Raw genomic sequence first — 18,222 nt, forward strand, 5'->3', positions numbered from 1 at the left:
GTGTATGATTTCATTTTCAAATTCACTTGCGTGCCTTTTAGATCAAAACACTGTGTGTGCTAGGTCTATGATGGGATAACAGGAGTGTTAAGTCATAAGCCTTCCTCCAGGAATTTATAATATATAATCTTAACGGATAGGTAAGCTCTGTTACTATATAAAGCAATATGAGGCAATATTTGGTAATTACCAATAAAGTATATAATTATATAAAATGCATATAAACATCTGAGTGGCTGATGTACAGTTCAATTCTAACACAGTTTCACACACAGAAAAAAATACTTTATGGCCACAAAATGTAGATCTCTAATTTCAATCAGGTGTCATACAGATTTTCACTCTACTGGTAATAAGGCAGATAAGGACTTGATGGAAATCATCACCATGAACAGAAAAAACAAAAAAACCCAACAAGTATCCATGTATATGTTTTACTGAATGTGGTATCCTCTTACTGACACATTACAGTAAGGTGACCACACCATGCTCAAGTAGAGGCAGACTGAGACACACATGAAAACATGGGGGGTTGAGGAGGAGGGAATAGAAAAGAGATTAGATAACTAATAACTATGACAGAAAATGTGGAGACTGGAAAACATCTGGGTAAGTGAGGAAAGAACTATACACAGATGGTAGAAATGTTCATGTGGAGAAAGAAAATGGTTGGCAGATGTGTGTAAACATACTCTCAAACACCTCAACATTTTAGGAGTAAAAAAAATCCAACAAGTGAACAAACTAATTTCGACATTAACTACTTCTTGTTCCAAAGTAGCATTTAATTTTTCCCATTATGTATATCCTAAGCAGTAATTATTAAATATTTAAATCACATAAAGGCTATTCAAAGACAGCAGTAAGTTCAACAGAAACCCAAGACCATTTCTAAATTTCTAAGACTTTTACATTGTCTTATCATTTATAATTTAAAACTCACTATATTATGGTTCATTGAAAAAAAATATTTTTCTAATTTAGAGTCAATTTACCTTTCCCAGTTATAAATGTGACTATGAGTTTCATCCATAAGCAAAATATCATCAACTTCATCTTCAATATGAAAAGGATGACTTGAAATTGGCTCATCCATTGGAAAAGAGTAAATGCTCATGTAAGGATGGGAAAGCGCTTCTTCTGCTGTCAACCGATCCATGGGGCTGAATGTCAAAATTTGTTCCAGGAAATCCAGTGCTGCAAAACAGAGGAATAAAACACCTTAACTATACTGGAGGTCCACCAACCCATAAAGAACAAAAAGGGATTATACAATTAAAAGGTAAGTTAATTTAAGTTTTGTCAGAGAAATAAAACTAACTTTCCTGATTCACTGATTGAAAAGACACGCGTCCAAGAAACAAAGTAAATATTTGAAATATACCCCAATCTCATATTATGGCCAGTTATAAAGAAAAAGGAATATATTAAGTTGAACCATGTGAAACTTTCATTTTTGTCAGTCAAAAACGGTCAAATAACAGCAATTTCATATGGCTCAACCTAATACATAGGTCCTAATTTCAGCTCTGCAACTCACTAGCTTAGCTGAATTACTAGCTAAGCTGAATTACTAGCTATGTGGGACTGGACAGGTTATTTAAACTTGCTGAACTTCAGTTTCTTCATGTGTAGAATGGATATATAGATAGATGTCTTACAAGGTGTAAAAATTAAATGTATAGTGTCTAGTGCTTAATATAAAGCCCTTTCCTCCCCTTATCTCACTGACTAGCTGTTGTACTAATTTGTTGATTTCTGTTTCACATCAATCACACTACAGCATATCACACAATGCACCTGATCATTTTAGGGCTATGATGGAGCTACCAGAAACCCAATTCTTCCCACTCAGTCTTTTAGGCCTTCCTAAGCTCCTTACCCAGCCTGAACCACTCTGTCACCAGCCCTCCACCACCACACACTTGTATGCCTTAGGACTGACACCAATCTTCAACTCTGAATCATTCCTACCTTCCACTTTCTCCATTTCCTAGCCATACAGTGCTGATAAAAACTAGATGCAAAATCACATGTATATCTAGCTTTCTACAAATTCATACATACTGTGCAATTTCAATTTGGCCTTTGCTATTGCTTAGCAATGTTCCTCACCATCTCTCTCTTTTTTTTTTGGTGGTACGTGGGCCTCTCACTGTTGTGGCCTCTCCCGTTGCGGAGCACAGGCTCCAGACGCACAGGCTCCGGACGCGCAGGCTCAGAGGCCATGGCTCACGGGCCCAGCCGCTCCGCGGCATGTGGGATCCTCCCAGACCAGGACAGGAACCCGTGTCCCCTGCATCGGCAGGCGGACTCTCAACAACTGCGCCACCAGGGAAGCCCCTCACCATCTCTTTATGCTATCTATCTTTCCATTATTCTCAACAGATAAACCTACTTCACATTTATCTCAATCCCTACTTCTTCACTATGGTCTATCACACATCTACTCAACCTTACTTTCTGTCTCAAAGGAAAAGCTAGCTAGCCCTTCTCTCTAAGACTAAGCTGCACTCTAGAAAGGATGCTATTCTCAATTCCCAATCTCTCATTAACATGAAAAATAGCTGACATTTATATAGCCATTTATATTTTCACCTTTTCTCCACTCCTCTCTATTATATTACCCTATCTAGGAAGTCATTTCATGATACAACAAGCTGTTGTTCTTGGTTCTCCTGCAAGAGTCAGTCTTAGGCCAGGGCCCATGTGTCTCAAGGCAAGAGACAATCTGAGGCATAGAGTTATGAATGGTTGACTCAGCATAATCACCATCCTCGGAAGGAAGTATATCCAGCTACACAAGAGGAATATACTCTAAAATCCCTAGCATTTGGGAACAGTAGATAGCAGGTAGAAAGAGGCGGAGGTAACAAAGAAAGTAGTCAGGCTGATGGACTTCCCTGGTGGCGCAGTGGTTAAGAATCTGCCTACCAATACAGGGGACAGGTTCGATCCCTGGTTCAGGAATATCCCACATGCCACGGAGCAACTAAGCCCGTGTGCCACAACTACTGAGCCTGTGCTCTAGAGCCCACAAGCCACAACTACTGAGCCCGCATGCCACAACTACTGAAGCCTGTGTGCCTAGAGCCCATGCACAACAAGAGAAGCCACCGCAATGAGAAGCCCACACACAGCAAGGACGAGTAGCCCCTGCTTGCCGTAACTAGAGAAAGCCTGTGCTCAGCAACAAAGACTCAACGCAGAAAAAAAAAAAAAAAAGAAAGTAGTCAGGCTGAGCTCCCAAATGTAGGCAAAGAAAAAACATTTCCATCATTGTTGAAAATGCTATTGGATAGCACTGTTCTGGAGGAAATTGGTCTATTTACTACAATGGTGTTGAAGTATGCTAAGATATAGAAATAAGTGGTAAATCTTTCACCACTCTTATTCAACATAGTTTTGGAAGTCCTAGCCACAGCAATCAGAGAAGAAAAAGAAATAAAAGGAATACAAATTGGAAAGTAAGTACAACTGTCACTGTTTGCCAATGACATGATACTATATATAGAAAATCCTGAAGATGTCACCAGAAAACTACTAGAACTAATGAATGAGTTTGCTAAGGTTGCAGGATACAAAATTAATGCACAGAAATCTCTGGCATTCCTATATACCAACAACAAAAAATTCAGAAAGAGAAACTAAGGAAACACTCCCATTTACCACTGTAACAAAAAGAATAAAGTACCTAGGAATAAACCTGTCTAAGGAGGTGAAAGACTTGTACTCAGAAAACTATAAAACACTGATGAAAGAAATCAAAGATGATGTAAACAGATGGAGAAATATACCATGTTCTTGGATTGGAAGAATCAATAATGTGAAAATGACTATACTACCCAAAGCAATCTACAGATTCAATGCAGTGGCATTCTTCACAGAATTAGAACAGAAATTTTTACAATTCGTATGGAAACACAAAAGACCCTGAACAGCCAAAGCAATCTTGAGAAAGAAAAGTGGAATTGGAGGAATCAGGCTCCTCAACTTCAAACTATACTACAAAGCTACAGTAATCAAGACAGTATGGTACTGGCACAAAAACAGAAAGATAGATCAGTGGTACAGGATAGAATGCCCAGAGATAAACCCACACACATATGGGCACCTAATTTATGACACAGGAGGCAAGAACATACAATGGAGAAAAGACAGCCTCTTCAATAAGTGGTGCTGGGAAAACTGGACAGCTACATGTAAAAGAATGAAATTTGAACACTACCTAACACCATACACAAAAATAAACTCCAGATGGATTAAAGACTTAAATGTAAGACCAGACACTATAAAACTCTTAGAGGAAAACATAGGAAAAACACTCTTTGACATAAACCACAGCAAGATCTTTTTAGACCCACCTCCTAGAGTAACGGAAATAAAAACATAAATAAACAAATGGGACATAATTAAACTTAAATGCTTTTGCACAGCAAAGGAAACCATAAAGAAGACAAAGACAACCCTCAGAATGGGAGAAAATATTTGCAAATGAAACAACAGACAAAGGATTAATCTCCAAAATATACAAACAGCTCATGGAGCTCAATATCAAAAAAACAATCCAGTTAAAAAATGGGTGGAAGGCCTAAATAGACATTTCACCAAGGAAGACATACAGATGGCCAAGAGACACATGAAAAGATGCTCAACATCACTAATTATTAGAGAAATGCAAGTCAAAACTACAATGAGGTATCACCTCACGCTGGTCAGAGTGGCCATTATCAAAAAAGCTAGAAACAATAAATGCTGGAAAGGGTGTGGTGAAAAGGGAACCCTCCTGCACTGCTGGTGGGAATATAAATTGATACAACCACTATGGAAAACAGTATGGAGTTCCTGAAAAAACTAAAAACAGAACTACCATATCACCCAACAATCCCACTACTGGGCATATACCAAGAAAACCATAATTCAAAAAGAGTCATGTACCACAATGTTCACTGCAGCACTATTTACAATAGCCAGGACATGGAACCAACCTAAATGTCCATCAATAAATGAATGGATAAAGAAGATGTGGCACATATATCCAGTGGAATATTACTCAGCCATCAAAAGAAATGAGTTATTTGTAGTGAGGTGGATGGACCCAGAGTCTGTCATACAGAGTAAAGTAAGTCAGAAAGAGAAAAACAAATACCGTATGCTAACGCATATATGTGGAATCTAAAAAAGAAAAAAAAAAACGATACTGATAAACCTAGTTGCAGGGCAGGAATAAAGAGGTAGATATCGAGAATGGACTTGACATGGGGTGGGAAGGCAAAGCTGAGGCAAAGTGAGCGTAGCATCGACATATATACACTACCGAATATAAAATGGTTGGCTGGTGGGAAGCAGCAGCATAGCACAGGGAGATCAGCTCGGTGCTTTGTGATGACCTAGAGGGGCGGGATAGGGAGGATGGGAGGGAGCTTCCGGAGGGAGGGGATATGGGGATATGTGTTATGCGTATGGTTGATTCACTTTGTTGTGCAGCAGAAACTAACACAGTATTATGAAGCAATTATACTCCAATAAAGATCCATTAAAAAAAAAAGAAATTAAGTGGTAAACTATATAGAAAGGGAGGATGAAAGGTAAGAATGGAGGGAAATTTAAGATTGGGTATTCATCTAACGACACTAGTGGGAACAGGGTTCCTAGTAGTCTTAATGTGTTAATTCACACGTACTTAATCTTATTTGCTTTTTCCCTCTGATGATCATGAACAGAACGGGAGAAAAGCTTAAGATGTTTAGGAAACTATATATTCCTATCTTTATGATTCATGCAAGAACTATTACAATCCTGGCATTGATGTAGCTAAATACAGTATGATAATTCTTAAAGATAAGAGACACAATCAACTTTTACAAAAGATGTTTTTCATGTCTAATGCTCTTCTTTTAAAGAATGTTATCTTATTACAGATAACTATTACAGGAGTTAGACTTTTGTATCTTATTTATATCAACAAACCCTAAAGATATGTCTTATTTTGAGATATGAAATTAATTACTTTAGTGGTCAACAGTTTTGATTCTCCCCAAGTTCCTACTACTTTCAAGTCTGCACAAACTCTCACATTTAGCACCTAATATTACTAACAGTGATCTGCCAACTTTTATGTAGGAAGTTTGCTCACATGGAGTTTTGATCTTTCCTCCTTCTCTTCCTTGCTCTGAAACGTTTGCTTTCCCTGACTCAATTCCCTTTCATATCTAAATCACATTTATATTCACACCCACACTTATGTATCATATAACCCTCACAGAACACCATTCCAGCTTAGTGAGAGTCAGTGATTAATATGTTCACCTAGCGTAGACAATCAGAGGTGTAAGCTGGAAAAGTAGATGGAGTTAGAACCAGGAGAGAGGGGTTACTTTCTGGAATCTAGAAAATTATTCAGAGCAAAGAAATAGATCCCAGCCTAAGTGCCAGGCCAAAAAAGGGAAAGCCAGTGCTGAAGTTTTAGGTATACCTTAAAGCGTCTAAAGACTATTTGCGAGAATGCTACATATCTAAGGATAAAAAGCTAAAGCTTCCCTACACAAATCCTGCTTACACACAAACACACCATTACATGATGCCTACTCTTCAGTCACAATACCTTCTCGACTAATTCCCGGAAGCAGCTGAGTTAAAGGTTTGTGTGGCTCAGTCATGTCATTTCTAATGTAAACTGGAATAACGCTGAGAAGCTCCTGACGATCTTCCTCATGTACGACAGGAATAGATTCTAAAATCAGCTGCATCTGTTCAAGTTCATGTGCACCTGAGATCAAAAAAACACCAAATACAACAGGAATAAACACACTGTTTACTTATTGGCAATAAACATTCTAAAGCTATAGGAAAGTAACTTAAATATTGTAATGAACACTGGGGGGGAAATGGTTTTAACTGAATCATTAATCAGCAGATTTCACTGCATTGAATATCATCTTCAACCTGCTCAAAAAGCATATCTATTTCAATTACTGCTCACTGATATGTTTAGTTTTAGCTGCTTTGTTTCCATAAGAAATTGACTTGAAGTCTGGCCTCATATTAAGGTACCATGAAGTAGTGAAAAAAGCAATGAATTGAGATTTAAGGACCTAGAATCTAGTCCTAACTGTACCACTAATTCACTGTAACTCTGAGAATACTTAACATGGGGATGACTTAATTTCACTCTCAATAAAACAGAGGCCTGGACTAGATTTGTGAAACAAAAAGTTTTATAGTTATATATTAGGCTCAGTTAACATTTCACGACCACTATTAAAGAAATAAAAGGGGAAACACTTCAGGCTAAATGGGCAACTAAAATTTTAAAAAAAACATTCATTTGCTTTTCCACTTATTTCTAGAAATTCATTCAACATTCAAAATTTTTCTTGAGTGCCTACTATGAGCAAGGCACTTTAGAATACATCTATGAAACAAAACTGAGCAAGTTCCTGCTTTCATGAAGCTCACAATCTAATGGAGGAAGACAGATAATAACTCTGTAAACATTCACATCAAACGGTGACAAATGCTATGAAGAAAAATAGAGTAAGCTAAGGGGGACAGGAGCACTGTTGGGGGTAGGGTTAATTTATATTAACAACCAAGGATGACCAAGGAAGGCCTCACTGAGAAGCTGAAAATACAGGAACTCAGGGAACACACCATACATTCATATGGAGGAAAGGAGTTCCAGGAAGATGAGAAAAGGCCCAAAGGCCTACAGGAGACAGTGGGCTTGGGATGTCCAAGAAACAACAATTAGGCAAGTGTAGCTGAAGTAGAGTGGCTCGGGGGGATCTGATAGGAGATGAGGTCAGTGGTACCAGAACAAAAGAGTTTACTTTATCCTGAATTTGATAAGAAGCCATTATAGAGTTCTGAACATAGAGATGACATGAGCGATGTTTTCAGAGAACTACTACACTGCTATGTGGTAACTAGACCACAGACAGCAAAGGTTAAAGCAGGAAAGCCAGTTAGGAGGTCACGCATTAGACCAGGAGAGGCATAATGGTTTACTGAACTGGCAGGTGGTGGGTAGCGATAGAGATACTAACAAGCAGTTAGATTCAGGACATATTTTGAAGGAAGAGCCTGCAAGATCTGTGCTGAGAGAAGTGAAAGATGATGCCAAGATTTTGGCCTGAGCAATTAAGAAGTGGGTCTGGTTTACTAAGATGAGGAAGAGAGCAGAAAGAGAAAGTATGAGGGAGAAATATCAGGAAGTCAGTTTTGGATAGGTTAAATTTAAGATGCCATTAGACATCCAAGTGGAGATACTGAGTAAGACCGAAAAATAAGGCTAGGACACTTACCATAGGTTAAAAATACACAGATTTCCAATGAATGCTTAGTCCTTGCCTTTATTGCTCTGTTAATATATTGAGGCCTATACTAATCAACACTCAGATCTCCCTCATGTCACTTTTACTGGATGGTTCACAAACCTACCGAAGAGGCTTTGGAAGGGAACTATCACTGAATCTTTCAAATAATTTCACTTGTTTGAGTTCTTGTTAAAATTCTCTTTAATTAAATGTTTAAAGTTTAAAGGGTTTAAGATCGAAAATTACGTTATTTAGAGTTTTTTTTTTTTAATCCACCTTAACTAAAAACTCTCTCACACACTTTTTTAGACTCCTTCATAGCACCAAACTCTGCAAAAATTGGTTGTTTCTGAAATATCACAGCAGTCAGGCAACAGGATATGGCAAATCAAGCAACAGGGTTGACAGGGGACACAGAAAGAATTACTGAATTTTCAACAACTGCTAAAAAAGTTTACCACGAAGTGACAAACAATGACAGAATCAGGCAACTCAGGTATCATTTAACACAAATAACCTAACAAATACTATGGATCTATAAAATATGAAATTATGTTTAAGAAGATATATGCTAAAGAACACTAGAATTCTGACTAAATTTATTGAGTGAACAGCTCAGTGAATACGTAAGTTTTCTCAATTTTTTAGATATTAAAACCATTTTATCTTTTCATTTTAATATTCTACACTACAATAAATTGTTTTAAATCTTACATAAGTCTTGCTTCATAGATATATGCAAAATTATTTCTCTCTGGGATAATTTTTTCCCCTGTATTTTAAAAATTCTAACCTGCAAAGAGGGTTTTACCAGTCAGCATTTCAGCAAAGATGCAGCCTGCAGCCCACATGTCAATCGCTTTCGTATAATTATTAGGAGAAAGTAAAAGACGTGGAGATCTGTACCATTTAGTAACCAATCCTTCAGAAAGATGACCCTGAAAAAGAAACAAAAATATACTTTTTACTTTAGCTGAATAACAGTACATAAAAAACATGATTCACTAAAGAATCCTTAATCTAAAAACAAACTGTAATTGTAAAATCCTAAAACAATATTGTTGATCTCTATGCCTATTTTCAAGTCTCTTGCACTTGTGAGCCTGAATGGAGGTTAAACTCTCCCTGTAATATACCATCTATAAAATTATGTTCACGTGAAGTCTGCTAACCAAAGTATACTATAAGAATTTAGTGTTAGGGCTTCCCTGGCGGCGCAGTGGTTGAGAGTCCGCCTGTCGATGCAGGGGACGCAGGTTCGTGCCCCAGTCCGGGAAGATCCCACATGCCGCGGAGCGGCTGGGCCTGTGAGCCATGGCCGCAGAGCCTGCGCGTCCGGAGCCTGTGCTCCGCAACAGGAGAGGCCCGCGTACCGCAAAAAAAAAAAAAAAAAAAAAAAAGAATTTTAATGTTAACTCTAGGCCACATATTCAAAACAGGTTTCAGAGGAGGAGCTATTTTTCATTTCAAGTCTCAAGTTAATGAAGAAGCAGGTATGTTTAAATCAATGAAAGAAAGGCAGGAAAGAGCACCAGAGGTGCTATTTAAAAATGCATTGCTGGGGCTTCCCTGGTGGCGCAGTGGTTAAGAATCCTCCTGCCAATGCTGGGGACACAGGTTCAAGCCCTGGTCTGGGAAGATCCCACATGCTGCAGAGCAACTAAGCCCATGCACCACAACTACTGAGCCCTCGTGCCGCAACTACTGAAGCCTGGGCACCTAGAACCCACGCTCCGCAACAAAAGAAGCCACCACAATGAGAAGCCCACACACCACAACGAGTAGCTTCCGCTTGTTGCAACTAGAGGAAGCCTGTGCACAGCAACGAAGCCAAAAATAAATAAATTAATTTTAAAAATAAATAAAATAAAAATGCATTGCCAATCTCCTTACTGACAATCCAGCAGGCCTGGCTTTACTGCATACCCCATTCCTAATCAATTTTACTACTTTACATTTATGAATTGTTTGACAAAAACAGTTACACATATATTGCCTTATTTCATCTTCAAAACAACCCTGAGAAAATATGAAGGTAGATATTAACACAGATTAAAGGATCTGCTTAAGGTCATATAGCTTAGTTGGATGTAGAAATTAACTCGATTTTAGATAGTGTAACTTCTAGTTCAGTGTTCCATCTACAATACTTCACTGTTATCCATACAGAGGATGTGGTCATCCATTTCATTTTGGTACTCAATTTCTATGTTAAAGTTTTTGTTTTTTTTTAATTAAGTTATACTCAGTGTGAGATGATACATGAAAATGAAAAGATTTGTCTGAAACATGTGCTATGGGAAGCCAAGGAAGCAGGCCTCCCAGGGATGCTTTATAACCAAAGCAGCTCCATTTTTACATTTTGAACATCAGGATCCCACATATGATTTCATTTGAAAACTAAAAGACCAGAGTTTGGCTCAGAAAATTAAAGCAAGCTTTTATTTAAGGCAAAGTTACTATGAATCCTTCTGGCTATTCTTATTGTCTACTTTATGCGAATTTAGATTTCAAACTAAACTAAGTTTACTAAACAAGGCAAAACAGAATAGTATACTCGAATGGACCAAAAAAAGGCATAAAAGTTGAAATAGCAACCCCTATTACCTTCAGATAGGACCACCTTCTGCCCTAAACACATAAGGATATATCCTACTTTTAAATAAGGGAGAATTTCAGTTATATAATAAATATAAATATATAAATCAATATAATAAATAACCATACACTTTTAAGAATTTGTATTTAATCAGGATTCTACTCCATCTTCATTTCAAACACAGGGAGACTGTGAATGGAAAAAAGGTACTATGTAAAGTTTAATACGATTAACTAAAATTTCTGCCACAATACACAAAGGAAACATAAGCACTTATATCTGATGGTGTGTATCAGTTTAAAGGTCTGTCTCAGCTGACTTTCCACATACCTTATGGGAATAATGAGGATCCATGATCCGTGCAAGACCAAAGTCGCCTATCTTCAGCACCAAGTCTTCAGTATTAATGAAAAGATTAGCTGGTTTGAGATCTCTGTGCAGTACGTTTGCTGAGTGAATATATTTGAGCCCACGTAGCAGCTGATACATGAAAAGCCTGGCATGCTCTTCCAGTAATGGGCCCTGCTCCAGGACATTAGCCAAGTCTGTCTCCATGTACTCCTGAACAATGTAAACACTGTTCAGTTCAGTAAGAGAGCCCACGTCATCTGTTAACTGGCTTCCACTAGGACCAAGAATTTCAAACACCTTCACAATGTTATCATGGTCAAGTCTTCTAATAATTTTGATTTCACGCAGAGCATGTTTAACACTCTGGGGATCAGTAAGGACAATTTTCTTGATGGCTACTCTTTTGTCACAGTCATTGTCTACAGCAGAAAAAACCAAGCCATTGCCTCCACAACCCAATGGTTTTAAGTCCATATACCTAGAGCCCAGATCAAAACCATGAATGTTCATGAGACTTTCAAATTTCTCTGCCATTCTGAAACCCTTACTATTGCCTTTTCCTTTCGTATTGTTGAACTTGTGTAAATAAGGAAGAAAGCTGGCATCAAAAGGAAAGATCTTTCAAAAAGGTAGAAAAAAAATAATTTTGCTTCCACAGCAAGATGGTTTCATTGCATATGCCAACCAGGCCCGTTGAGTTCCCCTTAGATTTAAAGCTCAAAAAGCTCTACTCATACTGAGAATTAAAAAGATTGCAGTACTCATAGTTCAAGAAAGGGGCAGCAACTCTGCAGACATTTAAAGAAAACACTCAAGAAACTCAAACGGAATGAAATGACATACTATGCACTCAGATTTACTGTGCTGAAGGATTTAACATTTAACAAAAATGTGAATAAATATGCACACAACAGGCTTCTATGAACATTCTCCTCACAGTGCAGATACATTCAGTGTTGGACTGGTCCTGAGCAGCATCATTCTAAGGTGCTGGTAAGCACTATTTCCGTTTTGCTTCTTTTCTTCCTTTGTTGCTGTATATTTCAACAGGAAGCCCTGGTGGCTGTTGGTTAACAGAAGATGTCTTTTGTTAGTGATCAGGTGGCTCCAGCTCACCGCAATCACAATCAAAGCTACCGTCCATCTTACTCTGATACAACCTGGAGGATGAGAAAAAAGAAGGAAATGAGTCACCACTGTAGGAAATGCTTTTTTTTTTTTTGGCTGCACCTTGTGACAGGTGGAACTTCCCCAACCAGGGATCAAACCCATACCCCCTGCAGTGTAAGCGAGGAGTCTTAACCACTGGACCACCATGGAAGCCCAGGAAATGCTCTTTTATTCAACTCTATAAAATGACACAATTGGGCATTTAGCTATAGGCTACTACTGATACATTAAACATACGTATTTATAGTCACTAAATGGAAAGATGACCCTCAATCAAAAACAGCTATCCATGTTGTAAGCAATTCACATGTGTTGGCTCAGACTCCAGATCCCACCATACTAGATTCTTTATATTATTTAGGTCATTAGCTTGTATAATTTCTTAAATGTCAATGAGCAAAGGAAGGTTCAGAATATTTTTAAAGAATTCTCTAGAATTTTTGAGGGGTAAAGCATTAGTAACATTTTTCTAAAAACATATATATAATAGCCTGCAATGTGTTAGTTCGTTAAAGAACATGTTTACTGGGCTTCCCTGGTGGTGCAGTGGTTGAGAGTCCGCCTGCCGATGCAGGGGACACGGGTTCGTGCCACGGTCCGGGAAGATCCCACATGCCGCGGAGCGGCTGGGCCCGTGAGCCAAGGCCGCTGAGCCTGCACGTCCAGAGCCTGTGCTCCGCAATGGAAGAGGCCACAGCAGTGAGAGGCCCACACACCGCAAAAAAAAAAAAAAGAACATGTTTACTTATTTACTCTGCCTAACAATATCTAATGAACAAAAGTGTAGCAGTACAAATAAGAAATTTGCCGAGCATGTTCTTAAATTTACATAGGAGTGAACTTAAACAGTGAATAAACCTATGAATAAAACCCATGAAATGATGTTTAACTTCACTGGTAATCAGAAAAATTACTTCATGAAGATAACATTTCAGATTGAAAAACATTTTTAAGAGTCAGCTGTTAATATCAAGTCTGGAGAGCAATGTGGAAAAACAGGAACTTTCATACAATATTGGTGAGAGTTTAAATCAGTAAGACCATCAAACAGCAATTTGGCATAAGCAAATAAATAAGGATCATACCTATGACTTGGCAATTTTTCTTCATGGACAGGTCCCTAGAGAAATGCTTGCAAATGAACATGCAAATGTTCATTTTCTTTGTAAGGGCAAAATATCAAAAAAAAGCCTAAACTTTCAACAATAAGAGAATAAATGAGTTATACTCATATAGTGAACTACTATATAATAGTAAAAAATGAACAGAGATGGTTGAAATCATCAAATACACACCAAATTTAAAAAGCAAATGCAGAGAGAAATGTGCATGCTGAAACCAGTTATATCAAGTACAAAATGATGCTTTTAGGGTGCATACAGATGTAGCAAAAGTATAAAAAACATAAGATTGATAAATAACAAATTCATCATAATGATTACCCTGAGGAATGAAGGAAGGGATAAGAATCAGGGTAGGATTACACAGCACTCTTCAACTGTATCTTTAATGTGTTAGTTCTTAAAAAAAAACTGAAGTGTGACAAATTATTAGAATGTTACAGTTAGGTGGTATGTAAATGAAGAGCTCACATTATAGTGGGGGAATACAGGCAGACAAAAATGTAAAACACAGATATTAGATGGCAATAAGTTGTGGAAAAATAAAACAGAAAGAGGACAGGGAGGGTAGTTAGGAAATGCCTCTCTGATAAAGTGTTAGTGGAGCAAAGCTCTAAAGGAGGAAGTAAGGAAGTGGGTATGCCTTAGGGATGCTATGTGGGAGAAACTGTTGTAGACAGAGGGACTAGGACTGGAAAGCCACTAAGGTGAGTGTCTCATGTCCCAGAAGCAACTAGGAGGCCAATGTCGTAGCTCATTTACATGTACATGCCTATGAGCATGTAATACAGCCTAACTAACCCTTAAATGGAAAGGCTTCCTGTTGCTTTAAAAAAAATTTTTTTTTTTAAATTTTTAGCTGTGTTGGGTCTTCGTTGCTGCGTGCGGGCTTTCTCTAGGTGTGGCGGTGCACGGGCTTCTCATTGTGGTGGCTTCTCTTGTTGTGGAGCACGGGCTCTAGGTGCACGGGCTCAGTAGTTGTGGCTCGCGGGCTCTAGAGAGCAGGCTCAGGAGTTGTGGCACACTGGCTTAGGTGCTCCACGGCATGTGGGATCTTCCCAGACCAGGGCTCGAACCCGTGTCCCCTGCATTGGCAGGTGGATTCTTAACCACTGTGCCACCAGGGAAGCCCTGGCTTCCTGTTGCTGACTTTTGATCTTAAAGCTGGTATAGGGGCATATACAGTGCTATTTTCTGAATGGGTCTGAAGAGATTGGAAATAGGACAGCTGTAATAGTCCTTTGTTCAAAGAGCTAATCGTTTAAAGGCCAGGAGAAAATTTATCATTGTATGAAATAAAGCAGTCCATTCCGAACCTGAACATGTAACAACTTACAGTCACCTTCAGGTGTGGCCTAAGAACTGCTAGGACCCAAACACATCAGCTATTTCACAGTGGTGAAGCTTTCGTACAACAGAGGAATCTGCCTTTATTTTCTGCCTGCTTCATTCACATTCCTATATACTTCACATGTGGAAACACAAGATTCTGAAAAATAAAATAAGGTAACAGCATTTGCCTCAATCTGAGCAAATGCTTCAATTCTGAGAAATCCACAAACATTAAAAATAATGTGTGAAAGAGAAACTGATGATACTAATAACTCAGAGACTAAGTAGATAAATGATCCTAATGGCAAAAGCTTATTTAATAAAAACTGATTATTTACTATCCCTGACTTATTTTAATAAATATGAGTGTTTCTTACATCTACTTAATATTATGAAAGACGTTAATGGCATAATAGCTTTCTTTGTTTCACTATGACAGAGACGGTTTCTTCTGTATGCAAGTATTTTGTCTGCTTCTCAGAAATAAAAAAATAAATAAACACGGACTCCGCAGACTCCTAAAAATTCTGTAGCTTATCAGTCTATTTGTAGTAAAACATTTAAAAGTTAAATTAAGGTTTACAAATAAACTTTTAAATAAAAAAATAATTCAGATTTTTAAAGGGCTTTAATTAATATTGTGTGCCTCCCCCCACTCCAATTTTTTCTATTTGTATACATCTTGATTCTTCCTGTTCCCTACCAAATATCTTAGAAAAAAATCAGTATTTGTCAGGACTTCCCCAGTGGTCCAGTGGGTAAGACTCCATGATCCCAATGAAGGGGGCCGGGATTCAATCCCTGGTCGGGGAACCATATCCTGCATGCATGCCGCTACTATGAATCTGCATGTGGCAACTAAAAGATCCTGCGTGCCACAACTAAGACCCAGTGCAGCCTAAATAAATAAATAAATAAATAAATAAAATAACAATGATTCTTAAAAAAAAAATAAAAGAAATAATTGTTCATTAAAAAAAAGTATTTTTCAAAGGCTGTCCACTGTTTCTGAAATTTACATTTCTAGTCTCCATGTGAAATAGAATGTTTGTTCACACCTACCTTCTTGCCCAACGTAGACAATTCCTTAAAGCTCAGTCAAGTTTTAAGTTTTTGATAAATGTACATTTTTGTGTCAGTTTAACAGACTTGACATAAGAACAGTAAAACCTCTAGGTACTCTCTTAAGCTTCTAGTTTACTAATATAGCAATCATGGGCAAGCAGAAATAAGGCTTTGCTAAAAACAACACCACTGGGACTTCCCTGGTAGTCCTATGGTAAAGAATCCACCTTCCAATGCAGGAGGCGCGGGTTCGATCCCTGGTTGGGGAACTAAGATCCTGCGTGCCCTGGGACAACTAAGCCCGCGAGCCTCAACAAGAGAGCCCACGCGCTGCAACCTACAGAGCCCCTGCCCTCTGGAGCCCGTGTACCACAACTAGAGAGAGAAAACCCAAGTGCCACTAGAGAGAGAAAACCCGCACACCACAACTAGAGAGAAACCCAAGCACCGGAACGAAGAGATCCCGCATGCCTCAACAAAGATCTCATGTTCCTCAACGAAGACCCGACGTGCCCCCCCCCACCATGAAAAGAAAACACCACTATCATCCAAGAGCACGACAGTAGGAATTGCAGCCAGATTATGAGAGAGACATCTTTACTCAGATTATGAGAGATCTCTGCTCAAGACCTCCAACCACAACTGCCCCCTTTCAATTTCAGTGAGACCAAGAAGCACTACAGAGCAGAAACAAGCAGAAGGATGAGAATGCCTCTTCAGAAATCTCAATGACTGGTCAGCATTTACAGGGGTAAAGAGTGGGTAAAAATTCATCTTGGGGAAGGTAGGGGTTTTACCTACGCTGAGAACTGCAGAGTTCTCATTATAGATTCAGATGATGACAATATTGAAAGCCTTAAGCAGACTTTACAGAAATGAGACCAATCTAAAGAAACAAGGTAATATTTATCAACAAAACTGTAATTCCACTAGACAGTGAGGACTGTACCAATAAAAAATTGGGGGGGGTAAAGGAGAATATCCCATTATTTACAACAGTGCTTGCCCAGTGAGTTGCCTCACTGTTTGTGAGTAGTACTCTTTGAAGTCCTTCAGTATCTATTAGACCAAAAGCTATTTATTTAGCACCTTTTCATCCAGGAGCTTGAAGAATAAGCTCACCTTAAACAGTAAGTTGGAGGTAATGTTATACCTCTGCATGATAAAATAGATCCAGTAAATGTTTCCAATTCAGTCCCACTCCATTCAGCAAGTATTTGCTAACTATGTTATGTACTTGTCAATATACTAAGCACTGGGGATAAAATGGTAAGTAAAAATAGGCTTGGGCCCTGCCCTCATGGAGTTTATGGTATGGTTGGAGACAAACAATAAACTAACAATATGAAAAAGGAGAATGCAGAAGGGAAAAATGGTACCAGATGGTACAGGATGGTATGAGAGCCTAGACACTGGGAGATGTGACCTAATTAGAGGTCAGGATTTATGCCTCTGGAAGCCCTAAAAAGCCAGAGGTCTCCCATGCTCCTCCTTAGTGACCATGAAAACAGCTTCTTCCTTATCACCTTGACCCTCATGGCAGTTATATTCCAAATCCTGATCTCTCCAATCACCTCCATCTTTCATATCCATCAGGGAGTTCCATGGGCATGCACATGCAACTCAACTGGATCAGCAGATTACTCATCAGAGCATTCTCCATCCACATCACCAACCTCTAGAAATGTCTCATTTATACCATTTTCTCCACCATCTTTCACGTTTAACCCCATAAAAGCAACGTTCAAGGCTTAGACTCTGGAAGGATCTGTGATTCTATATTCCTTTTGCACTTTCCACACACTTCAAGGGAGGAAAGGGAAAACTATGACAGGACAGTAACTTAAAAATGACCCTTCCCACCACCTTTGCAATTTCTGCCTCCAAATATTACCTGTTCCTACCAACATCAGGGCTGACACTGTGTTTATTGCTTGGAGAGAGATCACTGGTTAAGTTTTAATTAGCTGAATCAATGTTGTTTTGTTTTTAACAATTTGCTAAATAAAATGGAAGTAAAAAGAATGATTTATAAGGATGTAACTGGCTCTTTGGTTTTCTTTCAGTGATTCACCATAACATGGAAGTAAAAGCTCTCTATGTAGCCCAGGCTGGGTACCAGTTTCCAACATTTACATGCAGTTTCCTGAAGCTGCATTAGCCACAACTGTTGCCTGAAGCTCTCCTTTCTTCCTGAAATTGTCTCCTGCTTTCGGTCAGTTAGCCTACCCCTACACCAAGAGTAATGCATGTACTCTGAGTCAAG

At 38.6% G+C, this 18,222-nt stretch overlaps 1 protein-coding gene across 5 annotated transcripts in view; it reads right to left on the minus strand.

Annotated features, from left to right (window-relative positions):
* Positions 1 to 18,222, minus strand: part of MAPK6 (mitogen-activated protein kinase 6) — a 46,812-nt gene that overhangs the window by 2,391 nt on the left and 26,199 nt on the right. For all 5 annotated transcript variants that reach the window (XM_089907198.1, XM_022579505.3, XM_022579507.3 and 2 more), the window contains exons 2-5: positions 11,248 to 12,428; positions 9,112 to 9,256; positions 6,605 to 6,769; positions 996 to 1,197 (exon numbers count right to left, since the gene is read on the minus strand). In XM_089907198.1, the coding sequence (XP_089763324.1) occupies positions 996 to 1,197; positions 6,605 to 6,769; positions 9,112 to 9,256; positions 11,248 to 11,802 (1,067 nt within the window). In that variant the 5' untranslated portion in view covers positions 11,803 to 12,428. The remainder of the gene's footprint in view (positions 1 to 995; positions 1,198 to 6,604; positions 6,770 to 9,111; positions 9,257 to 11,247; positions 12,429 to 18,222) is intronic.

The sequence above is a fragment of the Delphinapterus leucas genome, chromosome 2 (genome assembly GCF_059928025.1).
Source record: "Delphinapterus leucas isolate spDelLeu-1000000601 "Yukka" chromosome 2, BTC_Dleu_Yukka2, whole genome shotgun sequence".
NCBI lineage: Eukaryota > Metazoa > Chordata > Mammalia > Artiodactyla > Monodontidae > Delphinapterus > Delphinapterus leucas.